The sequence below is a fragment of the Balearica regulorum genome, chromosome 11 (assembly GCF_011004875.1).
Source record: "Balearica regulorum gibbericeps isolate bBalReg1 chromosome 11, bBalReg1.pri, whole genome shotgun sequence".
Lineage (NCBI taxonomy): Eukaryota > Metazoa > Chordata > Aves > Gruiformes > Gruidae > Balearica > Balearica regulorum.
The window spans coordinates 22,994,429-23,022,110 of NC_046194.1; the positions used below are offsets into that span (position 1 = coordinate 22,994,429).

At 52.4% G+C, this 27,682-nt stretch overlaps 1 protein-coding gene across 1 annotated transcript; it reads left to right on the top strand.

Moving 5' to 3' along the window:
* On the top strand, positions 1 to 26,902 carry LOC104636768 (Krueppel-like factor 5). Its single transcript, XM_075763730.1, has 5 exons — positions 1 to 235; positions 13,016 to 13,063; positions 15,972 to 16,875; positions 19,695 to 19,754; positions 23,172 to 26,902. The coding sequence occupies exons 1-5, from the start codon at positions 71 to 73 to the stop codon at positions 23,348 to 23,350; spliced, it is 1,356 nt and encodes a 451-aa protein (XP_075619845.1). The 5' UTR covers positions 1 to 70; the 3' UTR covers positions 23,351 to 26,902.
* The last annotated feature ends 780 nt before the right edge of the window (positions 26,903 to 27,682 follow it).

Genomic DNA, 27,682 nt, shown 5'->3' on the forward strand with positions numbered 1-27,682 from the left:
TTTAAATATTATTTTTAAATAAGTTTTTTTCCCCTCCCCCGGGGGAGCAGGCGTGAGGGGTGCGGGAGGAATGAGCAGCGGGCTAGTGCTGCCCACCCCGCTCCCCGAGGACGTCTCGGCGTTTACGCCACTGAAGCCCGTCACCATGTCGGGGGAACCCGGTGAAGACACCCCCGTCTTTGAGGACATCAAACCCCCCGTCCGGCCCCTGGAAAACCTGCCCGACCTGGCGCAGGTAAGGCGGAGGCCGGTGGTTTGCCATGGGGCAGCAGGAAGGGGGTCAGCTTCGCCCACTCAGGTGCACGGAGGCTGCTGTCGCCTCCTGCAAACGCAAGTGTGGATTTTGACTTAATTCTGCTTTGTTTTTCCGCTCTTTGCTAAAACACCTCCGTCGCTTTGTACGCTCGTGCTTCCCCCTCCGCCGGATTTTCTCTTGGGCGTGTTGGGTTTCATTCCCTTTTTTTTTTTTTTTTTTCCTCCTGCTTTTCTTCGAAACGCCCTGTTGCCTGTTTCGGAGGAGAGCCTGAGTTTTGCTTGCTCCCCACAGCCGGGGCTCGGTCCCTCTCCCCTGGGGCCGGCAGGTGAGGGGGTGCCGAGGGGCTCTGCGTCGCTGCCGGCTCACTGGGAAAGACGTGGGCAACGGGATCGCCATGTCTGTGCATGATGGTGGGGGGGGCACGGGAGGTTATTTTCTATTTTATTTTATTATATTTATTTTTTGCACCACCACGGTGGGGAAGGAACGATCCTTGAAATTCTCCGGTTGTGTCCCTCTGCGTGCGCCAGAGATAAAGACCCGGATAAGCGGCTTTGGGGTGTTGCTGCACGGGTGACCCTCTTGCACACACGCCCCTCTTGCACGCCTGCCCCTGTCCTGGGCCATGGCAGAAGCACGCTCGAGCCCTGCTGCCCATCCCAGGCAAAGCGGGCAAGGCTTCTTGCCGGTGTTTTGGGTGATGGACCCCTCGTCCCACCACGAAGAGCCTGCAGCTGCTCTTCCTGGTGGGAAGGGGGGGTGGTCCAGGCCTGCCCCCACCCTGCTGCCGTGCCTTTGGCTCCTTTCCCCCCTCCCCCGGAGGAATGGGGCGAGCTGGGGTGCAGGGTGCCCGGCACCGCCGGTGGCTAATGATTAACCCTGCGCCCCGCGTCCCCAGCGCCATTTTGATTGGGGCGGGAGGGCAGCTCCGGCCCCTCGCTCCACGGCCGCCCCGCAGGGACCCCCTCGTCCCAGCCGCCGTTCCTCAGGGGACCCCTGGGAGGCAATCCCCATGGTGGGCAGCTACGGTTTGGCACGGGGCAGAGGTTGGGGCTGTGGGCCCGTTTTCCTTCTCCTGGCAGCACTGGTGCCCCAAGGCCCAGTTTTGGGGCTCCGTCCCTCGGAGGGAGGTGGTGAGATGAAGGCAGTGTCTCCATCGCCGTATTTCCGTACAATGCCCTGGCGATCTGGCATCCACAGCGGCTGCGAGCGGTGGTGGTGGATGTGGGGGTCAAAATGGAGGTGGGGGGGTGGGGAGAGGGCCATGCAGCACCCTCCTCCTTCCCCTGCGGTGGTCCCGGCCCAGTGCCTCTCCCCGTAACCGTGGGGTTGCCGGAGCCCCCACCCCTCCACGCCAGGTTTGGGTGGGTTATCTGAAGTCGGAGGGTCGGGTGGTGGCTCTTCAGAAAGGTGTGGGTTATCTCTGGGGCCCGTCCCCGGTGTGAAAGGGCAGCAGCTCCATGTTTGCTCTGCGGGGAGGGCGAGGTTTGCTTTCTCTCCCCCTGGGTAACCCCGGCTGCCGGGTGGGATTAGGCAGTGGGGCTGGTGCCTGCCCCACACCTTGGCCATGGCCGTGGGGGTGGACGGGCAGCGGTGCCTCCTGGCTTTGGCCAGCCTGTTGCCACCTCTCGTCCTCTTCGTGGGGGACGCGGGGATGCAGAGCCCACCCACGGTTGGAAAGACCTTCATCCCACGACACCATCCCTTCGAAGGGAAGAGGGGTTTCTCACCCCAGTTGGGTCCCTGGGGCAATGCCACCCCACCACCAGTTTGCTCTGGGGTGGAGGCAGCCGAGGGTGGGCTTGGGGGGTGTCCGATCGGAGATGTCCCTTTGCCATAAGACCATCCTGTGTCCCTTTATGGACAACAGGGTCCCTGGGATGGAGGCTGGAAAGCTGCAGGATGGGAGCTGAGCACCAGCTCACCCATGTTCCGTGTGTCACCGCCACAGCAGGACTTCTTTGCAAACCCACCCTGGGCAAAGTGTTATGGGTGGCAAAACCCTGACGGCCCAGGGCTGGACCTCACGTCTCCCGGGGAATAGTTTTCCATGTGTTGGCTCCTTTTCTCTTAACGAACGCCAAAAGCTGTGAGCTGTGGTCGTCGTAGAAGAGATGCTGAAGTAGCTGGAGGGTGGAAAAGCTGCATGGTTGCACGTCTGGGAAACCCTTTGCTCGGGGAGGGTGTTTATCAGAGCAGTTTGACAAGACTTATGGAAAAGGCTGTGACCTGTCAGAGCTCCGGCACCAGCTATCACCCACGGGGCATTTCCCGCTGCTCCAGCTCTCTGGACTTCTGTCTTGCTGATCTCGGGCAAAGAAAGGAGCAAACCTAATCTCTTTATCTCGCTGGTTGCAAAGTTCCCCTCCCACCTCCACAAATCGCTTTTCAAACAAGAGTGGAAGGTGGGAGCTATTTGCTGTCGAAAATTTTATTCGATCTGAGTCAGGTGGAAATAGATCCTTTGTGGAGTTTAAGCTCAGTTTTTCCCTTTTCTCTGCCCTTCCAGCTGCCCTGCCCCAAATTAAAAAGCAAACAAAAAGAGAAAGAGGAGAGAAAAGGGCTTGTGAGAGAAAAGCACTTTTCCTTTCTGATTTGAGTTGGATCGGCCAGAAACAGAATTTTCCCCTTTAAATCTCAGGAGGCTGACACTAGAAGGAAGGTAAAAAATAATAACAAACGAAACCAAAAGCAAGGCATGTTCAGGGAAGCATTTCAGAGAAGGAGGAGACGGAACCTTTGTGTGGCTGTCAGGTACCCCCCATGAGCAGGGGGGCTGGGGGAGCACTGGGGCTCATCTGCTGCTCCCACCTTGCTGCACTTTGCTCTCCAGGTCTGATGAGCCAAAGCAGCTCCTGGGCACCTTGTTGTTACCTGGGGCTGGGGATCCCTCCTGGGATCATCTGCTGCTTGCAGGTGGGTGATTGTGTGCCTCAGGGCTGGACTTGACCTCGCAGTAGATGAGCCACCCCATTGCCAAGTTCTCTAAGCCACCCCATCCCTCCTGAGCCTCCTGGAGTCACCTGTGGCTTTATGCCATGGTCTCCCTTGGGTGTAAGCGTGGTCCTCGGTGCAAGCCCCATCCCTGCTCTCTTGTGAAACCTGTCCCTGGGCAGACAGCTGCGGTGGTGGAAAGTGAGATCGTGATCTCCAAGTTTCCATGATCCTGCAGATGTTTCTGGAAGGAAGGTTTCCAGCATGGTTGGGATGGAGATGGCACTTCCCCTGCTCCCTGCCCAACACATGCAGGACAGGAGCTGGCTCTTAATGGGCTTTCCTGCAGCTGTGAGGAGCACGAGGTGGTGAGGCGGAAAGGGTGGCCTGCGCTTGTCTCCATGGTTGGGTTTGCTACAATGAAGGGTTGGGGAGAATGGGGGCTATTTGGACTGTTGGCCCTGCCATTGCCTGCTGGGTGCAATTGCCTGCCCTCGAGGATTTGGGGAAGGCAGTGCCTGTCTCAGTGGGTTGTGCCGGTTGTGAATTCATGCTGTCTCATGTTTGGAGGGTCACCTGGGTTTGCAGCAGTGTTGAGTGAGGTCAGGACCTAGCGAAGAAGCTGCTGGGAATAAAGAGAGACGAAAACCGCAGCCTGTCCCCTGGTTTAACCGCTTGCCTAGTGTATCAGGAGCCCCAGGGCAGTTGTGTTGAGGCCGGTGAGCACCCACTGGGGACAGAGGCTGTCATGGGTGACAAGGAAGGTCGTGGTGCATGTGGCTAGCGACAGCCCCAAGCCAGCTCATCCTTCATTGCCTTGCTTTCCTTGGGTGGGCTATGCTGCTGCACTCCCCTTGTGTCCTCTCAGCTCCGTTCCTACCCCCCAGGCACCTCCCACCCTTGTGCTTGGTGCATCTCCCTTCTGCCCTGCCCGAGGGCTGGGCGGGAGGTTCGCGCAGGGACGAAACACCTCCAGCATCTGGGAGGTGCTTGAACAGATTCGATGGTGTCAGGATGGTGCTGTTCCCTGAGAGCTCTTCCTGGCGTGTCAGATCCTCAGTACCACGAATGGCATTTCCCAGACCCTTTCAACGGAGTGGATGTAGGTGCCGCGGTGTTCCTCTGACTTTATTCTGGCAGGGATTTTGCTTCTGGTATCACAGGAGAAGCCAGGCCAAGCATTTTTAGGTGTGCTCCAGCTTTCTGGACAAGGCAGAACTGTGTGTGCTGTGTCCTGCATCTCAGGGGTCTGAGCCCCTTTGGCCACATCCTTGCCGTGAATGTGGCTGCGCTGGGGTGATGACTGAATGGCGGATCTCTCTTGGACCAGGGATGGGCTTTCCTGCTCCCTGGTGGTCCAGCATCTTTGCACAGCCCAGATGGAACCAGGGTGATGGGTCTCGCTCAGACAGATGTGGTTTGCATCAGGGCAATGAAGGAGTCCTGCTCCACTGTATTTATTAGTAGAGATGTAGAAGTCTGCAGCACAGCTGTCAAGGAGTGATTCATATCCTTGGGCTGTCAGGAGTTGCATGCAGTGAGTGAATTCAGCTTTTCTGCAGGGAAAGGGGAGACAGTGGCTTTGCAGTTTTACTCCAGACCTCTAATGAGATGTTGATGGCTTGTCGTGGCTGGGGGTAGCTAAGCCCAGGCATCTTTCTGCAGTTTAATGTCACTCCTTGGGTGCTCAGAGGGGACTGAAAATATTGTGTCCTCTCCTGGGGTCCTCCTTGTCCCCAGCACGCTCAGGAGAAGGTCATGTTGCTGAATGCGGCCCCAGGTATGGGGACACCACAGCCACTATCTCAACTGGGTAGTGCCTGTTTGCAAGGCTGTGCCCATGTTTGAGGATGGGCTTTGAGCTCGCGGTGTTGCAACATGAAGGTATTCCCCTGCCTATCTCTGCCAGATCCTGCCGGCGTGAAGGGACCACGCAGGCTTTGCACGGCCACGTGTCAGATGAGCCGTGGATTCACAACACTGGCAGGAGCCGTGTGCTGCCTCCCGTCCTCACCCAGCCTTTACGCCACCAGCTGAGCAGGGAGCTGAGCTCAGGCCCCTGTCAGGATCCCACACTTACCACTGTGCAAATAGGCGTGGAAATGGAGGGTGGTGTGATCTGCTGAGGATTCAGGGACTCGGTCCCTTCTTCCTCTTTCTGAGCTGCTCGGTCCACGTAGTGTGTTTTTGTGGGCAGTGTGAAGTTGTGGTTCTTCACTCCCTCTTGGGTGGCCAGGATATTCTGCCCTCTGGGATCCTCCCGGCTTTGCAAAAGTGTTCAAATATACCCATGTATTTTGCAGAAGTGTGCAAAATGCTCTGAAAAATTCATTTTTGAAGTGTGCCAGCAGCCTGAGCAGGCTCGAGGGGTGTGCAGAAACAGGTTGGTGATACAGAGATGGCAAGTTAAAGGCTGGGCAAGGAGGACCGGGCTCACTTGATCCCTCTCAGCACAAGTCAAGACGATGCAGCTGAGTCCTTCGTGGCCTCTGGCTAGCGGGATCTCATCAGGGAGGGATCCTTTCAGGCTGTTTTGCTTTGGGATCAGCTGGAGCCTGATGCTTTCAGGATCAGCCCGTGGATTTGCAAGTCTGATGGGCTTTCTGTCTGGCAGGTGTTTGCAGGGCCACGGGAAATTACGCTAGAGTCCCCAGAAAGGATGGATTTGTCGCTCCACTCTTGCAGGGAGACCCTCAGGGACAATCCCCAGGCAGGACATGTGCTGCAGCCCTGTCGGGGGATGGTGGTGAGGGGCTCATTGCAGATCAGATCCTCTTGTGGGAGCAGGTCCAAAGTCAGTAGAAAGCTTCCTACCGCTCAGCAGGCTTTGGACAAAACCGGTGTTACCGGTGAGCCAAAGACTGGGAAATTTGGGGGATCTCAGCCACCACGTTTATTATTTTATTTTTCTTAATCCCCCAAACCCAGACTTCCCTGTGTGTGCGAGGATGCGCACGCAAGCAGTGCTGGAAGCAGACAAGGTGTAGGATGAAACAGCTTGGCCGAACTTTGAGCTTGTTGGAGCACAATGGCTTTGTCCGGGTGGTACAAAGGCTGATTGTTCTGCTTGGGGGAAGTTTGGCTCTGTAAGGTGGGGAGTGAGAGAAAGGGACAGCGCTGAAAAAGATTACAGGTGTGCTGTTCCTTGTCCTGCACAGCCCTCGCTGGAACCTGTTTTCCACTTGCTGCCATGGGAGAGGTTGCAAATTAGCTAGAAAAGCATGTTGTGGGTAGTTTGGTTTTTTTTTTTTTTTTTTTTTTTAGAACACTGAAAAGGCAGGTATTTAAGGGAGGAAATGAGCAGGGGACTCCGGCTCCATAATAAATTCAACGGATTTCCCTTTATCACTCTTCCTGAACGGTGTGTGGGAAGCAAACACAGTCATCTGAAATTACTCACGAAGGTCTAGGGTAATGCATTTCTGGCCAGTGCATCATCAACTGTGAATTTTCTCCTCTCAAACCTGTTTGGTCAGCTTACCTACGCTATTTTGTTCTCGTTCTTTGGTCCAGTGAGTTCTTTTATCTAACCCATCCACTGTAAATAATCACACTTACGACCGTCTTGTTAGCTGAGCCCCTTGATTAGAATATTTGCTTTTCTTGTGCTCCATTGGTGAATTACATGAGTCACAGGGTACAGTTTGTGTTTGGGGATTGGATAACTTATGTTTACAATTCAGATGTTCTCAGAACTTGAGCTAGCATGAAAACTCTCAAAAAAACCCCCATGGGCTGTTTACCACATCAAAGTGGTTCAGCCCCTTCTAAGCTCAGATTGAAACTCAAACAAAGAATCTCTTTCATTAAATTCAGAAATGCTTGGAGAATTCTTTGAAAATTATTATTTTTTAATTTTTTTTTAATGTGATGAGGACCTCCAAGTTTCCACCAAGGACAGGATTTGCAAGTATTAAAATGCATTTAATGACCTTGCTCTTTGTAGTATTTCCAGTACAAGCAGGAGAAAAGAATGGCAAGGAATTGGTCCCAGTATAGCTGGTCCGAAAACACAGGTACTTAACACTTGCAGGAGAAAAGAATATTATCCATCTGTTATGGTGTCTATCACATCTAAGGCATTCTGTTTCATGAATCTGAACCCATCCTGGAGAGGGCAGAGATATGTGGGTACCTATTCACTCGCCAATCCAGCCCATCATTTTAATTCTGCCTGTACAACATTATAATTTTCCATTTTGCTGCTCCTCAAGGACAGTTTAGGGAGCTGAACCCAAGGGTGGCTGAATGTATTCAAATGAAAATCCTTCTCGCAATGAATAGAAGGTTTGATGGCATTCTCTAAAATGGGGAAATGACCCAAGTTTGTTAAATTGAACTGATTGTTCAGAATGCTGTTGTTTTAGAACATAACGTTTCATTCTGAGCGACTTTCAGTATTTGGCGTTTTTGTGGTTCGGCATGGTGCTTTTGGGGCAACTCAAAATCATTAGTTTGGCTGACTGTTTGACATCAGCCCTCGCATTTCCCAGGGGCTGGCAAACCCCAGGCTCCAAAATGGTCTGGCTTGAGCTTCTCCAGGGCTTGGTGCCTTCTCCACAGGAACTGTCATTTGCCAGTTACTGGCCTGTGCCATCATCAGCCTCTTTTAATTAACAGCAATTGGAAATTCATTTCTATACAGGGAAAATGAGGACAGAGGAGGTTTAAGCTGAAGGGAATGGATCCTGAAAAAATTCTTCGAGGCTTTCTGCTCTCAGGCTAACAGAAGGACCCTCCTAGCAGCACAGATGCTAGGAAACATATAGGGTAATATATAGGGTAGCATGCATGGCTGAAGGAGCTGCAGCAGACAGACCTGCTCCAACGTCCCCCCCTGTTCCTGAATCTGGCAGTATCTTCTTGTCCTGGTACTGTGCTAGGTGCTGTGCAAGCTCTGAAGAAAGAAGTTGGCTCAAAGACCTACTCTACTCGTTCAAACACAATGTTTTCACCTGCCTTAGGGTTTGTTTTGTTTTGTTTCGCTAACTGGTTTGGCGAGGAAGTTGAGGGACACAAGGAAGGTGGGATTTGCTGTCCGCACGTGAAACCTGACCTTGCTCTTCCCAGAGGTGCGCGGGGTATTGGGTCTGCCTTCGCGTTGTACTGGGAAGAACAGGCTTTTTGGCCTGTTTTATCGCTTGCTGAGTGCCACAAGAACTTCACAAGCCCCAGCAAGCAGCGGATGACTCACTCTGCCTTTGTTAGACCCTGCCCTGGGAATGTGCTTCTTTTCTTCTGATCGGAGGAGGTGAGGTGATGAGTGTGAGCTTTTAGATGGTTTCAGTGAGGTGGAATGAATACCACCCATAACCCAGCTGAGGAAGCTCCCTATGAGCTATAACAGCCTCTACTGTCATACTCGGTTCAGGATGCGTGGCACGGATGTGTAACCAGAGGGGAGCTGGAGGGCTCAAGGACAAGCCCAGTGTCCTATGGCCATGCAATAGCTAGAAACAGGTGGATAAATTTGTCCAGGTCATCTTGGGGAATGGAGACATCTGAGAGCCTTCATCTTCTCAGATTCAGGGGAGAGGGTGTGCTGGAGCAGGGCTTGCAACTGTAAAGGAGAAATGGAGCTGCAGGGGGACCTGCTTCAGGTTGATGGTACCGGCAGAGGCTGCATTGGCTATCCAAATTAAACTTTTCATTGTATGCATGTATAAACCGGGGAAATGCTTGATTTCCTGCATGTTTTGGCTGGGGCTGAAGTAGCTCCAAGCCTCCTGATCTTCCAGGAGTTGAAACAACATTAGATCGTATCATCTTTCCAGAAAAAACATCCAAATGGCTGTACCAGCTCACACCAAAAGTGTACCCAGCTGAGCCTCCTGCCTCCAACAGTGGGTGCCCACTTAGCTAGATGGAAAACCTCCAGTTGGTTTTGATGGGTTTGACCCCAGCTTTCGCTGAGCAAGAGCAGCTCAGGAATAGAAAGCTGCATACGAAGGCATGACTCCCTGAAGTCCTCATGTCCTTCCCTCCCACACTTTAAGAGAGCTGCTCTCCTGCCAGGACAGAGCAATGGGTGAGGAGAGAGGGCTGTCCCCATTTCCCCACCTGCCTTTGGGCTCCATCCAGTGCCGAGGTTGTGCGTGGTAGTTCTGCAAAAAGGGAAATCGGTGCGAAGCTTCTCTAGTGTCAACCTGGGACCTTCCACCCTCGTCGAGACATGCCTAAGGCCAGATGGGCTGAATGGCCACTGTGTTCAGTAAGGTCTAGAGATGGTGCAGCTGGGCCAGAGCTTTCTCCAAGCTCAGTGTCTCTCAGGTCTACCCTGCGAGTTATTTTTCAGTCCATTTGCAGCTTTATTTTTTGAAAGGTTTCTGCTTGCTCTCTTAAAGCCTGCCGGAGCCTGGCTGCTCCAAATGGCTCCTCTTCCAGGCACTTGACCTTGGAGTTGGATGAGGGTGTTTTCCCTGGTTTCTTTGGCCTTTGGGATTGCTGACTGTAGCGGCATGATTTCTGTGATAAATAACCAAGGTAGATTGCCTTTGAGTGAGTCTTTATCAGTTGTCAGAGGAAAGGAATAGCAAACAGAGTCAGCAAGTCTGCTGGAAATGTTGCTGCCTACTGGCTCAGCCAGCGGCCAGCCAATCTTCCAGCTGCCCACATCTGCCTTGATGGTGACTCTTGGCCTCAGGGAAATTTCTTGTTTCTGAGAGGTGATAATTACCTTAGGTAGTTCAAACACAAGGGCAGAAAAGAGTAACTAGAATAACCCTCCAGAGCAGTGTGGCTCAGCTCCTGGGCCATCCATGAGCTCCTGGCAGAAACCCAGAGAAAGGGTTTATCTTTGTGGTTTTGTCCTGCTCTAGGAGCTGCTATTGCAAGTGGAAAGTTGTGAAAGCTTCAAAATGGAAAGCTGGTGGGATAGATCACCTCTGGCAGTCTTGTCAATGGACTCCAGAGAACGCTTGCACAGAGACTTCAGCTTAGATGCCCACTTTCCAGGTGGCCAAAGCTAGTGAAGATGAATCTTGCCCCACTGCGTGTAATGCAGACACAGCTGAATGCTTCGAGGGCAGCACTAGTTTCTTGGAGTTGCTCCTAACCAAGAGATAGAGCAAGCAGAGAAGTCCACCCAGGGCCTTCCGTAGCCCAGCACCCACCTACAAAAGCACAGAGTTTGGCTCTGCTGCCTGCAACGGTGCTTTGTGATTTACAGCAGCTAAACATTTGGCCTGGTGTGCAGTTGAAAGGAAGAGTCCTGGGGGTTTCTTTGCTAATCCCATTTTGCAGAGAGTTCCAGAAGACTTGAGGAACAAACAGAAAACGTTGATCGAGGTCAATATCAAAACCAAATGATCAGAGAAACAAATATTTACTCAGGTCAATATTTAACTAGTAGACAATAAATGCTGATATTGAACCAAATCTGTATATAAATACAGTCTATTTATAACGTGTGGCTTTAAAGGGGTACTGCCAGGTACTTGCCATGGGTTTTGATTGATGATTATCCTCCCCATTGTTTGCTGATTCCCTTGGAGGCTGGAGTTTCATGCAGGTGCATGTATGAGAAAGAGGTTGTACTGCGTAATCCCAGGGCCCGGACAACAGGCGCAACCGTTGTCCCACGCATGCCTGTGCTCGGGGAGGGTCTGTTGAGCACCTGGAGCGGGTCCCCACATCTCCTGAACCCCCACGTCACAGGGTCGTGCTGCTGGCTGAGCTGTACAGGCAATGCTGGCATTTTTCTTGCACCCCTCTCCCAAAAGCTCTTTGCATCGATGACCAACATGGCATCGCGGCTGGGGCTGGCTGGGAGCAAGAGCCTGAGACCCAGCTGGGAAGGGGGGAAACTGCCTTGGTGCCTCCCACCATTGCAGAGCAGGATGGGGGAGGCTGTGGCCAGGCAGGGGCTAATGCAGGGCTCGAAGCTGCCAAATACTGAAGAAACTTCCCCCCCACCCTTGCCAAGTACTTCCCCCCCCCAACCGCTCCCTCTGCCAACTTTACAAGCTCATTGCCCGTTTAGCAAACATTGATTTCTCTCCTTGTTCTCCACTGCTGCCCGTGTGGTGACAACATCTGATGTTTCTATGGCAGTTTGTTATTTACCAACTTCAGATTAGAAAGTATTTAATCATGGGAAAGACACGTCCCGTCTCCTGCCTCGACAGCCTGCAGTGCCTAGTGCTCTTCTAATGATGCTCACAGTTAATTGCTGGCAAAATGGCATACTTGTTCTAACCCCTTTTTTTTTCCTGCTTGGTTTTTTTGGCTTTGTTTTTTTCTGGCAGATTGAAAAGACCTTCCTCCATGGTCACACTATGACTTTGAGGGGAAAACAGCACAGGAATTCAGTGTTTTTATTGTATGAAAGGCTGTTCTTACTGGCTTTGCCTTCCTGGCCAAACCAAAGATCTCAGTTTGGACACCTCTAAACCCACAGAAGTTTTGTTGATGTCTGCTTTGCCTGTATTCCCCCTTTGCTCACTTTTTGCCTGAGCTACTGACCTATGACTCCCATGACAAGAGCTGCTGGAGACCTTGTCCATGCAGCTGGAGGAGTCTGGGACATGCTCACCTCCAGACCTTGTGTCTCATCCTCATATCCGGTGACTGCAATGATGGCATTGCTAGTGACTATAGGGGAAACTGGGTCACTGAACCCACTGAAGACCCAGTGGCTCTTCAGCTAGAAGGCCCTGGAGGCTTTTTCCATCAAGTCACGGTGGGTCTCTCTCTTGCAGTATTGAGATGAACTGAGTTCCCTGGCTATGTGATAAGTTCAATCCTTCCCAAAAAGGCAAGAAAATGGTTAATTTCCTGCCTGTGGCTGGCAGACAGGGAAGGAGGGATGGGCTTATCGTTCCAGGTCATTGCTGTCTCATGTGAGCCCACCGCAGTGTCCTCAGCTGCCCTCTCTGGAGCTGCCCCAGGCAGGGCTGCAGCCTGCTGCCAAGACCCACTTGGGGCTGGCCGAGGGATGTGCAGAGACCCAGTGCCTACAGGGCTTCCTCCTGGAGAGGCCTGCTTTGGACCTTCCATGGCAGGTCTGGAACGCAGACGGCAGGCACAGCAGAGCGTTTTGTTGGTCTCCTGGTGTGGCTGACCCCAAAATAAGGGACCCAACAGCTGGAGCACCACTTGTAGACTCAAGGATTACCTGTGAAGGAGCTTGGCTGAAGTATGCAGGTGCTTCTGCAGCTGTTCCTTCCACTCGATGGGGGTTAGTGAATAGAGAAAGGGTGATGTCAAGGCACAGCCGGCCCTGTTCCCTCCTCCAGGCAGGAGGGAAATGGAGTCAGCCCTGTGCAGGCTGGGCGGGCTGAGCCCTTCCTGCAGCCTCCAAAGACACGTCCCTGTTTCTGCACGGAAAGCCTGGACTCGGGATCCTGTGGAGGGTGGGCCATCCCGCTGTGCCATGGCCTGGGGCGGGGGGGGGCAGAGTGGGTCCCCCTACCTAGTCGGGGCAACAAGATGGCTGCCGCCTAGCCCCGCCCACAGTGGGGTGGGCCACGCCCACAAGAGGACACCACCCCACCCACTTCAGGGCTGGCTCCACCCCCTCACTGCGGGTCCTCCTGGCCTGCAGGTGGCGATGTGGAGGCGGGGGGGGGGGCGCTGCCTGTCAACCAACGGCCGGCAACGGCCTCTGCCTGGGTGTGGGGGTGGGGGGGGGGTGTGTGTGTGTGTGTCCGTGTCCGTCCGTCCGTCCCCTGACAGGGTGGGTGGCTGGAGGCCGTGGGGGCTGTGAGGGGCTGGGAGGAGGGAGGTGAGGCCCTCCATGGCCAGGGGTGGTTGGGGAGGCTGGTGGGGGTTGGACGGGCGCCGGGAAGAGGGCACCCCACTAACCCAACCCTCTCTGCCCCACAGCTGCACCCTATGAGGATGGAACAGCGGATGCCACCGCTCATTCTCGAGGTGAGGCGCTTTCCTCATTCCTCCCTCTGCATGCTTCTGTCCCCGTTGGTGAGAGGTACCGCTAAAGCCTCTCACAGATTGAGCTGGGACTGTCCCCACCCAGCCAGCCCCAGTGCAGGCCCCCCAGACCCACTGGTGAGGACATGGCAGCACCTCCGCTCCCTCCTCCACCCCCGCCGCCAGCCAGGGTGGGTTCTTCCCGCTTGTGGTGTCTCCATCTGTGCTAGCCACCCAGGCACGTGTGTAGCTATCTCCTCCGCGTCTCTCGTGTCTTCATTAACTGGATTCCCACTGACTGTGAAAGGAGCCGTGAGTGACAGCCAGATAGAGGCGCCTGCATTCGGGACACCTGAGTTGGATCCCTCCCAGACATGTCAGCACTTAGTCATCCCAACTGTGCTGACCGTGGACGGAGGAGTTGGTTTAGGACAGAGCATTGGCTGGGAGGTGCTTAGGGAAATGGCTTGGTATTAAGTGTCAGCACACACCAGTGGGGCTGCAGCTACGGACAGGGCTGGTGTCCTTTCCTGTCTGGTGAAAGCCCATCGCTTTTACTCTGCTGACCAGCTGCCCCTTAACACCCCCTTTCCCCAGGACCCTGGGGCTGCTCAGGATCAGAAGGGGATTTATCAGTCTTTAATGGGATGACAGGAAGAAGGCTTTGCTCTGCAGGTAGGGGTAGTTATGAAAGAAAAGGAGGCTGGGAGACACCGAACGGGGGGGGCAGGTAGTGGACAGGGGGACTCTGGCTGAGAATGCAGGTTTTGGATCTGAAATTAGGGCCCTCCATGCCTTTCTACATTTAATATACTTGCCTGGTCACCTGCCATGTAAGGACCCACTGGAGTTGTTGGGGGAGACCTTCCCTTGGGAACTGAAGGTGAGAAAGTTAAATGCCAGAGATAAGGGAAGTGTAGAAGTAAAAGGCATCCAACATGTTCACCCTGCCCCCACTCCTGGCAAGTGGGTCATTTCATTGCTCAGGTATGTTCGGCATTCGCAGCCTCTGGTACTGCCTAGAGCAAGCTGACTCCTAAGGGTAACAGTCCAGTGTGGGTGCACAGGGCAGGAGTGTGCAGGGTTCAGAGCTTTGGCACAGTTCTCCCTTGGGCTGGACACTGCCAGGGGAAGCAGAGAGGAAATCAAGGTTTTGGGCTGGATACTGCAGGGGGAAGCAGAGAGGAAATCAGGGTTTTGGAGCAGTCTGCGAGAACAGCATTGAGGGAGCGCTGATTCTCTTCCCTGCCTTAGCTTTAGGGTATGCCTGAGGGAGGGTTTCCTCACTGGAACATTGGGGGTGTTGCTGGAGGCAGTGCTGCCTTGAGCAGAGACAGTTAGGCAAGGATGTGACACAAAGTGAGCTTGTAGTGCCAACACTTCCTTTAATGAGGGCAGGGACTTTTCAGGGCCTGCACATTCGATGAGGACAGATAGAATTTACAGCACAGTGTGTACACGCACCAGTGCAGCGAGCACAGCATAGAAAACAGTCCCAGTGCAGTGTGCTCGGTTCCAGTGCAGCGTAGCACTTCCAAGTCCAGCTGCTCTGAGCTTCTACCCAGGTACAAGAGGGTGTATTTGTGGCACGTACCTGTATTTGGGTGGAAGCCAGCTTACCCATGCGTTGCCAGTATGGCTTGCAGAGGTGCAAAGGCTCTTTGAATTAGCTGGAAGCACAGGTGATATGTTTCACTGGAAAGGGCGACGAAATCTCTTGGGTCCCGTCCAGCTTTGTGAAGAGCAGTGAAGTTGCAGCAGGGATGACTTTGGCCCATTGCGCTCCAGTGACATAGTTCAGAGCTGTAAAACCCTCAGCTCAAGCGTGCAGGGTGTGGGGTGAGATCAACTTGCTCTCCTGAAGTGCACTGTAGGCTCTGCCAGGGAAACCTGGTGGTTTTGCCAGCTCCTCTACATATGAATGAGTCTACGACGGCTTTGCAATGAGCTTGACACATGGATAACCACATAATTAAAGGCTGTAGCTTTATAGAAAAGCATTAGCGCTGGTATCTTTAACCACAAAGAGCAGAACTTGAGTCATCAAATGCCAGGGGATGAATTTCCTAGCGGATTGCTCCATCAGGTTGCTGAATTATTGGGCCTGGATCCAGTGGGATGCCGCATCAGACATGAACCAGGAGGCGAAGAAACCTGGCAAGCGGTGATTGTCTGAGCTAGAGGTCCTGTTAGCTTGGAGCACCCAGACTTGCAAAAACAGCTCTACAAAACTAGAACTAAACCAAAGGTTAGGTGAGGGCTGAGTCACTTTACCAAGGAAAGACAGTAACAGTACGCCTGGCAGTTTCCATTTTAGGCTCACAGTCCACTGAATTAGTGGCAAAATCATTTAGATTTCTAGGGCTATAGCCCAAATTATTCTCAATTAAAGATACTGTCCTAGAATATTCTCAGTTAATTAAAGATATTGTCCTAGAATAAAAAGCAATACGTCTCAGGCTGTTGAGTTTAAAGGACACCAGAATCAGCATGTCTAAGGTGGGCTGCAGATCCAACATGCCCAAAGGGTGAGGCTGACTGGAGCAGAGTTTCTGATTACCTCCCATTTCTAGTGTTAAATTCTCTTGTGTGACCAAAGCTTTGTAGCTAAAGCTTGGCTCTTCTTTATTAGGCTCTATTTCTCTCATAACTGCATCCTCTGTCTAACTTGCTCTTTGTTATCAGTGCAGATAGGTAGGAGGGAAGTGGGACAGAGGACAGTGATTCACTCCTGGCGAGTCTGGCTGAGTCAGAGACTGCAGCTAAATCACCGCAGCTAGTGACTCCTGGGCCGTTCTTGCTGCTCTCTCCATTTCCTGCTAGCTTAAGTACTTGTTGAATGGTGGACTCCCACCACCAGTGTGTCAAGGTCACTCTTCACAAATTCTCTTGTCTGTATTTTTTGCCGTAGACACGATCTGAAATGGATAAGTACCTTTCAAATGAGGTGCCATCCATCCCAATGTTACCAGACAAGAAGTACCGCCGCGAGAGCGCCTCGGTGGTGGATGAGTTCTTCTCCACAGAGAAGCCGAGTTCTACACCGTACAGCGTGAACATCAATGTGATTCTGCCAGACACGACACACCTGCGCACTGGACTTTACCGACCACCCAAACCCATGACGTCATTCCCACAGATCAAAACAGAGCCTGGCACCAGCTTCGCTCAGCCCTGCTCTTCTGCCTCCGGCTCCACACAGACCCTGCCCGACTTCACTAGTGTCTTCAGCATGCCCCAGTCAGTGGCAGTGAACAACATCTTCATCAAGCAGGAGATGCCCTCTGAGATCCCCTTATCCACCAATCCACAGCAATCCCAGCTTTACCAGATGCCTCTTGGCAACGGAAGCGCTGACATTACCACTCTGACATCCTCCTCCAACACCACCACAGCCATCAACAGTCTCAGTGGTGTTACCATGTCCACAGGTAACACCATGTCCAGTGTGGTCCACAGACCTGTCCATCCAGGAGGGCCAGTGAAGCAGTACCCACATGTCTCCCAGGGACAGGGAAACTTCAACATCTCAGGGCAGTTCTACCCTGCTCCGGGGGTGAACCTGCCCCCTTCACCCCCCAACTCACAGCCTGGCAGCCCAGAAAATCAACCTGAGCTCATCAACACCATCTCTCCCCCACCATCCTATGAAGCCACTTTTGGACTGAAGTTGGTCCAGTCATCCCAGGTCCCCCCAGTCCCCAATGGCCTCGGGACCCTCTCCCAAGGGCACATTGTCATGCAGCCCCCCAAATACAACAGGCGCAACAACCCTGAGCTGGAGAAAAGGAGAATCCATCACTGCGATTACCCAGGTATGCTCGCGGTTGAGGTACTACTGGCTTGGCTTTGGAGGGGTGTCTCTTCTTGACACACTGAGGCTGGGGGCTGCCTTGGGTGGCAGTAAACCAAAATCACTTTGCATGATGAAGGGAGCTGTGGAGCCGGGTGGAGAGCCCCAGGGAAGCGAGGTTCCCACCACCAGCAACGGAGTAGAAGAGGTCGATCCTGCCTGCGCTAACTGATGCCTTTTTTTCCCCCCTTCCCTTTCCTCTTTGCGCTCTGGCAAAAGCAAGCCTGACTCTGAGAGGCCGAGAGCTCCTGCAAAGCACAGGGATGCTCCTGGAAATCTGCTGCTTTAGCTGCCTGTTTTGCTCTGGTCTTGCCTAACTCTGAGCAGCCACATGCTCTCCACAGGTGAAACCATGCTGGCTTCCTCACTGACCTTTCCTTTCCCACTCTCCCATAATGAGTGGCAAACCATCAATTAATTTCCAATAAGCAGCCTCTCTCTGTAGCCCCAATTCTCTTCCAAAGAGGCAATGAGCTGAATATCTCTGTGTCATATCCTTCAGTGGCTTCATGTACAGCATCAGGGTGGTGCGGAAAGGCATTTCAGGGTAACGATCAGCCCAGAGCTGAAGCTGTTCCCTGTGTGTCACCTCATTGCATGAGCACATCCGTCTAAAGACCTGCAATGCCTTGGCAGGAGGAGATCTTGCAGGGTTTGCTGCACTGTGCACAGCTTGTGGGACCCGCAGCTGCAAACTCTCCTTCGTGCCGCACGGGAGAGAAGCAATTGTGTCCCTAGTGAGAAACCCCGGTGAAATCAGCGTGAGGGCTTGAAAATCACCAGTGTGTGTGCACGGACACACACCTCCCGCTTCCTGGGCCGAGCCCCAGCCATCGAGCTGTTGGGGATAAGCAAACAGTTTTCCCATGGGGGTGTGTGAACTGGGGAAAGTCATTTCCTAACTGCCTCCTCCCAGATTTATGTGCTCTTTCCGTGGCACAAGAGTGGCTGTAGTAGGTCAGCCCAGCGGCCTGTCTAGCCCAGATCCTGTCTCCAGCAGTGACCTGAGGAAGTATATAAGAATAGGACATGTCGAAAAAGATCTTTCTGTGCTTACACCTTCCCACCCTCTGGCAACCTGCAGATTAGGGGTTTTCTGAGCCAGAAGCTGCACCCATGTTCTTGTGGTTAACAGTTTGTGCTGAATTTTTTACCTTCTGTTGGTCATGGTGGGAGACAGATTAAGGGTGTAAGTGGGCCACTGCTCTGACACAGACTCCTCCGCTCTTGTCAGAACCAGTCAGAGCAAGAGTCTCATCCTGCAGGATGCATTACCAAGGCAAAGCTTACCTATGTTCAGCAGGATTTTGGCCTGCATAGGAAGGCAGGAACACACCTGTGGTGCAAAAAACAACCCCACAACCTGTGCTAAATAAACACTGCGCTCGATAGTGTGTACGTGCAGAGACAGTGGAGAGCTTCTTCTAATCCTTCACGCTGAGGTTCAGCTAGAGGTGAAACCAGTCAGGACTGATGGCAGGGGCAGCAGGTCTTACTGATGTGGTCTGTGTGAGGAAGTGACAGGAGGCATGCTGAATTCACTCCGGTAACTGGATGAACAGGGGAGACCTGTTTGCAAAGCCCCGATCCACATTTCCAGGTGGTAGCCCAGCACTTTTTCCTTTGCGTGCTCATGGGGAAATGAAACTCAGCCATGCTCTGCTCTGGCTCCTCTGTGCTGCTCCCTCTGGGTTTGGGAACTGCTCTGGGTGCTCGGCTGACTTCGCTTCCATGCCCAGCAGGGTCCTTGGTCCAAGACCAGTCTTTGGTCCCATGCATACTCATCTCTTTTCTGAGTGTGAGGGACCTCCGAGGCTTCAGAGCATCAGAAGCAAAATTGAACTGGGCCACCAACCCTTATCCCTCCTAGCATGGGGAGGGGAAAGGCAGGTAGCTGCTTCTGCACCTCCTGAGCAGGGCAGGACGGAGAGCTGATCTCCTGCAAGGGGCTTCTTTAGGCTGTGTGGAAACACTGGAATGAAAAATATCACTATGTTGCTTATGCAGGTCATAAAAATTGAAATTCATATTTTAATATACTTGTCAAAACACAATGAAGCAGAGCCATAAAGGCAGCATGAGAAGCTTTTCTAAACTTTATCTAACTGAAATGAAGAACTAGCAATGATTCATTTTGAGACGCCTGTTGTTGAAACTTTTGCCCAAGTCACGGTGTTTCTGTTAAAAGCCTTTCTTTGATTAAACCTGTTGTTGGTGATCTGAAAAAAACTTCCCACTGGCTCCATTCGGAATCCTGAAAGCCAAGCTGTGGCTCCACAGCATACCTGGTGTTTCCTGCTTCCTGGAACATTTTACCACATCTGCTGGGACTGGGACTATTACAAAATACGTCTTCCCTCCAGCCTTGCTGTAGTGATATCAGTTAGGTCTGGAATCCAGAAAGACAAACGGCAGCACAAAGCCAGCAGCTAACGGTGGTGAATTTAATGTTTTCATCCTGCCTCGAAGACCTGGTTGAGGAAGGGGGGATTTGAAATCTGTGCCTGACTCTTCCTCCCCGCCCTTTTAATTCCCAGCACAATGCCCATGGGTGTCAGGATTCAGGGCAAAAGATGGAGTGTTGTAAAAGTCTCTCTTGGAGAACAAATGCTCTTTAGTTACTGCTGAAACAAAATGGGTGTAGCCAGGCTTATTTGCGTGCTGTTACCCAGAGTGCTTTTCAGGCCTGCTCTGTCCCTAACCTCAAATATAAATGTTCCGGATTTGTTTGAGCAAGGGCTCCTTTCTCACGGGGAAGTTGTGTCTTTTCTGTTTTTGCAGGTTGTTCAAAAGTTTATACCAAGAGCTCCCACCTGAAGGCACATCAGAGGACTCACACAGGTAAGGGCACCACGGCATCAGGATACTCTGCCAGCCTACGCTTCCTATACTGTGCCTGTTAATGGCGGTGATAATATAGCAGAGTTGATTACCTTAATCCAGGGTGGTTATTGAGGTAAGGAGCACAGTTAAGCCTACTGATGTTAATGTTAAAACAAGTCCAGTGGTTGCAGTGGTTTATAGTGACTGTACGCTGCTGTGCGCACTTGCTTGCCTTTTGGAAGGGTGGTCTAGAATTTAGAAGAACTTTTGGAGGCTCTCAAGTCGACGGATTGGGAGGAGGAGGTGCCCCTGAAACCTCTATCTATGCTCTTCCTTTGAGATGTCCCAAATCCTAGCCAGGTCTTAGCCTACAGAAAGATTGCGTAAAGGTGCGTGGTCCATATATATGACCTCTGAGGAGACAAGGGCTGTCTCTTTTGTGTCAAGTGCCTCTGTGGTTCCCAAGGGGAGGAAGGAACCCCTTGTATCTCCTTGTGTACCAGCCACGCAGACCACTCGCGCCGCGTGCTTGTCCCCTTAGCAGCTGCCAGTGGTGTATCACGGGAGCTGCCGAAGACACGTGCAGAAGGGCTCCGAATACACATACGGAAGGGCTGTGCCCTCACTCGCAAGGGCAAAGGTGCCATGGGCTGCCCTTGCTGGTCTAAATGGGGTCAGTAGCACAGAGGACCTCCCACCACAACCAGCTTCCCTGGGGTAAACCACGCTCAGCGGCACTTGTGCATTCAAGCACATGAGGTCTTCTCATTAAGGCATTTATTATACCTGAAACTTTATCAGATCCCCAGGTAGTCCAGGAACCATCAGTGCCCTCATAAATCTCTTTTATAGAAGGGCTGATCTTTACTGAAAGCAATTAAGCTGGCCCAGAGTTCACTTTTCTTTTTTATTAACAACGAACAAAACCCATCCTGAGGCTGGGAATCAGTTCTTGCACTTGGCTCTGTTCCTTTTTCATCTTATCAGTCCTTCGAACAAGCCAGCAAAGAATTTTTCTTTGTGCATGAGGTACAATATTTTTTTGGCATGGCCTAGGTAGGAGCGGGCTGGAGAACAACACGGAAGGGGTGGAAGAAAGGAACAGGAAGAACATTGTCCTGGCTCCAAGAGCTGGGTGGTGATAAGCATTTGTCACAAACAGCAGTCTGTATTCAGGGCTACACTAGGGCTCTCGCTTTAAAATTAAATATCTCTTTTCCGCTTCCGTTCAGAGCGCGGGTCTTAGCTCTGTGCCCAGAGACATGACCCATTTGAGACAGGCGCCGTCCTTACAAGTCACAACGTAAAGATGTATCCAGGCAAACTTGGGTGGTTTTTGAACCTAATAAAATGCAGTCATTTTTCCAGGTTTCCCAGTAATTGGGCCGGAAATCCAAGTGTGTTTGCCTCCTTCCGCTTCACTTGCTGTAACAGAGAAGGGCAGAGAAGCGAAGGAGGATGTGACCTGAGCAGTCAAGAGAACTGGTGGTGTTGTAGGGTGGCTAAAAAGAAGGGAATCCAAACCAGAGCCATATGCAGGCAGACTGAGGCTATCTGCATCCAATTTTTGAAGCCTCGTGGTTTCCTTTTGAGGCCTCAGCCTCAGTGAGCGCAGCACCGGAGCTGCAAGGTCAGGGCCCGTCCCAACTCCTGCCAGCTAACTACACTTGATGCTGCTTCAGCTCCATCACTTGAAGGGTTAATAATGCCCTTTCTTTCGATTCCTTGCCTGATGGGAGCTCGGCTGAGGAGTACATGATCTCTAAGATCTTTTCTTGTGGTTTGCCCGTTGCTATGGGCTGGGCTGTATTCATCTCCTGGAGACACCATTCATTTCCTGGGTGCCATTGTGAGATTAAATATATAACCCGGTGGCTGCTCACCCGCCTCCTGGGGGGCTGGGAATGCCAGTTTGGGTCCTTTGTTTGAGCTTGCCCTGCCGTGCTGTCCTGGGAGATGGAGCCAGCTCGTGGGACAATGGAAAGCATTTTGTTTCCATCCTGGAGATCAACCTGTTATTGTTTGAAACTAAAGGGCCTTGGTAGGGTTGACCCAGCCAGGTGACCTGGCTGGGACAATGTCTGTGGCTGCTCAGTGCAAATCCCGCCTTTGTCTTAGCATGCTAACATAAATGCTGACAAACCCCCGAGATCCCCAGCGTGCCATAAAACATCTAGCATGCTGCCTGTAAATTGACTTTAAGTTCTGTATTTACCTGAGCCGTAAAAAATACACTTCTCTCCTCCCTGTGGTGCAGAGCTCAGGGGCTTTTTGGGGAGCAGGATCTGGTCTTGGTGCCCTGTCTCCTCCCGGTTCACGTGTCTCTGCTTTCATATTTTGTCCGGTGCGTGCAAGACAGTGTAGATCTTGCTGTGGCTGAATGTTTTCTGTTTCCTGGCCAAATCCACTGCCAGCCTAGCATACGGGCTGCAGGGAGGAACGACCGTTCACTGGGAAACATGTCAGAGCACGACACACATGCCTGTGCATGCATGCTGCATGTGTACGTGCATTCATGCCGGGATGGTGCGCTCAGCAATTGGCCGATGAAACGGTAAATATTTGAGGTCGGGAAAGTCAGCACATTCCCTGAACTCTGCCTGCTTGTTCAGGCTGTTAAGAGCGAGGGCTAATATTTGAGAGCACCACACCCGTGCGCGGAGAGGGCTGCAGCCAGGGTTCAGCTCTACAACCTGGGCACACAGGGAGTTGGAAGCGGGTACGGGCTTTTCCAGCCCAGTTCCCAGCTGACTGAGAAGTTGCACAATTTAATTGATTTCAGTTTGGGAATAGGTGTGTATGGGGGGGGGAAGAGGGCAGAGGCATTACGTCACCCAAATGTTCTGAAGAAAACACAATGTTTTGTGTATAGAGAGCTGCTGCAGGGCTGAACTTTGAGGCAGAGGGCATTAGATGGTGGTTTCAAAGATGCGAGGCTTTGAGGAAAATTATATGGTATAACTCCCTTCTTCCTCCTGATGCCCCCCACACCTGTATGAGCAGCAACACCTTCCACAGGAATTTTTGGCTTTTTAGTTAAAAAAACCCCCACAAAACCGTCAGAATTTTTTTTAGCCAGAAATGCTCCAAAATCCAACAGCAACTTGAACAGCACTAGAAACCAAGCCTAGAAAGCAAAGCTGGGGGGGGGGCATGTGGACAAGACCTGGTTACTGTAGCTCGACAGTTTCTGGTCCCTCGGTGGCTATAGGCTGTGTACAGCAGGTGAACCCCAGCAGTGTAAAGCATCAGCGTGGCCGTGAGCCCTGTTGTGCAGCAGGGCACCCCTGGGTGCCCTCCAGGGCCCCCCCAGGGAGGACAGGCACCTCTGAGAGGACAGGGTGGGTGTTTGGGAGGCTGGGCAGATGCGTGTCCACGTAGGCTCTTGCGTGGTGGGGCCGCGCGGTGTCTGTGATCTGTGGCTCTTCCCTGCAGGCGAGAAACCCTATAAGTGCACGTGGGATGGCTGCGACTGGCGCTTTGCCCGCTCCGACGAGCTGACCCGGCACTACCGGAAGCACACAGGCGCCAAGCCGTTCAAGTGCCCAGCCTGCGGCCGGTGCTTCTCCCGCTCCGACCATCTAGCTCTCCACATGAAGCGGCACCAGAACTAGGAGCCGCCTACGTTCGCCACTTCTCCAAGAGCAGCTGAAACTCTTTTCTTTTCCAAGGGGCCTCTCTTCTCGTATGTATGAACAAACCCATGCTGTGATCAACTGGTGGGACAGGGGTGGTGAGCAAGCCCCCTCTGCAAGCCCTCTCCCCAACTGTTTCTGGTTTTAAAAGAAATCTCATTAAAAAAAAGAGTTATAATTATAGACTGATTTCGTGACAAGGCTCCTGGTGCCACTGGGGTGATGGACCTTGGATTCCAAAGAGCTTTCTTCCAGCAAACCTGCTGTTTCTTTGTCACTCAGGAGCAACTGGGATTTTTTTTTACCCCTTTCAGGGCTGTGCCTTTGCTGAGCCCGAGGAGGGTTGTGACGGGTTAGTAGCCTGGCTGTGTGTGAGCAATCTCATTTCAAACTGTCCGTGCAATCCTCTGGGACTGCCCCGTGGCATGGCCGTGGATGTGGCACCTTGCCCCGCGGCGTGGCCTGGTTTTGGCTGACGTGCGAGAACAGGAGCGCATGCCTGGGGCTCTTTGGGTTGACAACCCCAGTCTCTGTGGGGGCATAGACGAAGGAGCCTATGACATATGCACCTGATGTGCCTTCAAGAAAGGGACAGCACAAAAGCAGATGACAAGAGCCATCATCTGTGTCCTGCTGAGCCCACCTGCGGTTTCCTGGCAGCCAGCTGCAAATATCTGCCCTGCTTGGCCAGGTTTTTTGGTTGTGTCCTTAGCATTTCTGCTTCCAAGATGAATTTTGACTTCAGGTGTCTCTGGAAGGACCAGCATGGGTCTTGAAGCCACCCAGGGGACTGCAAAAAAGCCACTGATAAAGCTCTGGTTTTCCAGAATACGTTGTGCCTTTCTCCAAAAAGCACTGGGCAGGCTCTGCTCGTGCCTTGAACACGCACACAGGGAATCAGTCATCACCAGTCACACTGGTCTTTTGCTGTTGCCGTTTCATCACGTTCAGACAGAAAAGAAAAAAAAAAAAGAAAAAAAAGCATCTTTGAAACAAATTCCAATAAATCCTGCTGTTCAGATTGTAATCATGTTACCTACCTCACAGGTTCGCCGCCTCGGGCTCCGTAAGGCACCTTCCCTCTTCTTCCATGGGGTGCCGTGACGTGTGGGGCACATCAGCCATTCTTCAAAGTCTACTGGGGGTTAAACTTAGGCAGAACAAGAACCAGGCCATGCCAGTTTAAACAGCAGCTGTGCAGGTAATAAATAAATCAGGAACAAATAATGGGCCTGGTACGTTCAACAGAATATTGATTTCCCCCGCGCCGTCCTCCTCTTTTATTCTTCCTCGAACAAATTTAAGTAACACGCAGACTGATGCGCGTCTGCAGTGTGAACTGAAAGGCCACGCTGAACCGTGGCATCTTCAGGTGGTAAAAATTTGGAGGCCACCCATCTCTGCTATCGCCCAACCACACACTAGCTGGAAATGACATCTGGGTCCCTGGTTGTCCTTTGCCTTGGATAAATAAAACTGATCACACCTGCGGCGCACGTGGCTGGTCTGGCGTGACAGGAGAGGAGGGCAGGAAGGATTTGGGGAGGCGCGTGGTGTGGTGTAGGCTTTGGGGTGGATGATGTGCCCAGGGCTGGTGGTGCAGCGAGCCCTTCGTGTGGCTCTTTGCAAGAAGCCTACTCCTTTCTCTGTGCCACCTTGGGATCGACGGGTGCTGGAGCAAATGGGCTTGTCTGCCATCTGCCTTGTGGGCTCTGGGGTCTGGCTCCTCTTCGGGGCACAGAGCAGGACCTTGCCAATGCCACCCCTGTGACCTGGGCTCCTTCTTATTCCCTCCTCACCTTGGAGGTTGTGTTGAGCCCTATGAGCGAGTAGGGTGTGCAGTGCCATCTTCCCCCCCAAAAAATGGGGGCTTAGGAGCGGTGCGTGGCCTGAAGCCTCCATGCTGTGGGCAGTTTGACCTCTTGCTTCTGCTTAGAGATGGATCTGGAGAGGCTTGGGGAAGGTCTCTGATGATGGAAAAACTCCTCAGAGAACAGCAGTGGTGCAGGGTGCAGGAGCGTGCGTGTCTGTGGGCGCGGGCGGGTTGAGCTCATGCCAAAGGAATTTCAGGGTAGCGTGGAGATGCCTCAGCCAGTCCCTGCCGATGTCTCCAGGAAGCCCAGGCTGGCTCAGTGGGGCTGGTGGGGACCCAACGCGGCCATGCTGGGACCTGCCGGGCTCCACCCTGCTCCGCTGGCGCCCGTTCAGCTCCTCGGCGGGTGAGCCCCGGCACGGCGAGCCTGCGGCACCGCGGTCCCCGCGTCCCCCCGGGAGCCGGCAGCCCCCACGGCTGTAACTGCAACCTCCGTGTGGGAAGATGTTTTTTGGGGGGTTTTTTTTTTTTTTTTTGGTGCATCTGTTGTGGTTGAACCTCCTAAACGTGTGAGCCACACTGCAGGGTCAGCCCAGGCACCGCGTGTGCCATCGGGCTGGTCGTGGGGGTAGCCCTCACCCCTGGCCCTCTCAGAGGGGTCCCATTGCCCCCCCCCGTTTTTTTTGGAGAAGGAAACCTCTGCTCCACCCTCCATTTCCATCTTTGCCTCCGCTGCTCTGCCGATGGGGCCCAAAACCTGTTTGCTGAAAACCAGTACAAAGCCAAAACAACCAACAAGCAGCTTTAAATCTTAGGGGAATTTTAAATAATTTTCCTGACAATCTTGGGGTTTTTTCACTACAGAGAAAAATGCATCTGCTCGTCCTCACATAGCCTATGTGTGTGTACATATATATATATATATTTTTTTTTTTTTAATTTGATGGGGGGGCAGAGGAAGAAGTGTCTTAACAAAAAAACCCACCTCAATCCAGCACCGCTGGTCTGCGTGCAAAATGCTGACATGCAAATGTTTTACTAGTGCAAAGGCAACACTTTTTAAAAAAAAACAAACACAAAAGTCCGAAGGAAAACCACAGCGAAACCTCGGCTTTTATTTCTCCATTTTTGCATGTAGAGAAGTGGACGGCCTCTAGCCTCGCATTTCATTGCAGCTTTTAGTGCAGTTATTCCCCGGGAGAAAGCCAGGGGAGACGGGGAGTGATGCTGACAGAGCAAAGCCCCTCTTTGCTACGGGAGAGACGGCTCGGAGCCGAGCGATGTAGCTGGGGGTGCGCGAACCCCAGCTGAAGGAAGGTCCCTCCATCCCCTGGGACGCTCAGGTGACACATCAGAAAAGGTTTGCCAGCCCCGGGAGGCTTTGCGAGCTTGTGCTTGGTGCAGAACAAATGTCAGTCCGGCCAGGAGGCAAGTGCCTCTTCTCTGCCATGTCTGTATCATAACATGGGGGGGAAAAAAAAATAAAATCGCTGTAAATAGGAAAAGAGCACTGTATCGCTTCGTGGGTCTGTGGATTGAAAGTGATCCTTTACTGTCCGAGGTGAACACAATGTGAAAAGAAAAAAAAAAAAATTGGGACCTGGAAAACTTGGGTGGAAGGTTTATTTTTCCGGTAATGCTTTTGTTTGTTACATAAACCCTCTTCCCCCCTCCGAAACTCCCCTACAACTATTAATCTATCTCATGTTTTGTAATAAAATTTTATCACATGGAGCCGTGGTCTTTCTTCTGTTCCCTCCTGTTGCAAATGCTCTTTTTTTTGCCTTTACCTGCTGCTGCCTGCACGTGTGTTGATTTTACAGGCTTAAGAAAAGGAAAAAAAAAAACTTTTTTATTAGGTTGGATCAGGAAAGTGGGTATCCGAGCGGGGGAAGGATCTGTGCACGGCGTAAACCTGGAGCATCAGGCGATGTGGCTGGGGAGGAATGGCGAGCCCTTTCTCAAACTGATGTTGCAATGCTGTGCAAGGAAAAAGGAGGGCCAGGAAGCTTTTTTTTTTTTTTAAATCCCCTCCGTCTTTACTACATGCTCCCAGTTTTTGCCCTGTGAGGGGAGAAGGGGGCATCCGCAGGCAGAGCGGGTCGGATGGAGCAGGGAGAGGAGATGGGGGACACACACGAGGAAGTGCTGGGAACACGCGTTCAGAATCCCCATCTGTGCCCTCCTCTGTGTGTGTGTGTATATATATACACACACACACGCGCGCGTGCGTTTGTACGTCGGCAAACAGCGGGGATGCAGCGACAGCTGTGGAGCTCACGCCTTTTGCGTGCACGCACCCGCACGCACATACACAAACACCTACAGATACACACAGACATACCTCTGTGTGTGTGTGTGGGGGTGTGTATATATATATATATATATATATATATACAGGCTGAACTAAACGGTTCTTTATAAGCTGTTCCTGGCAGGAGCCCATCTGCTTTCTCCAGCATCTTCTTTGTGACTGCTTCCTGCAGACATCTCCTGGC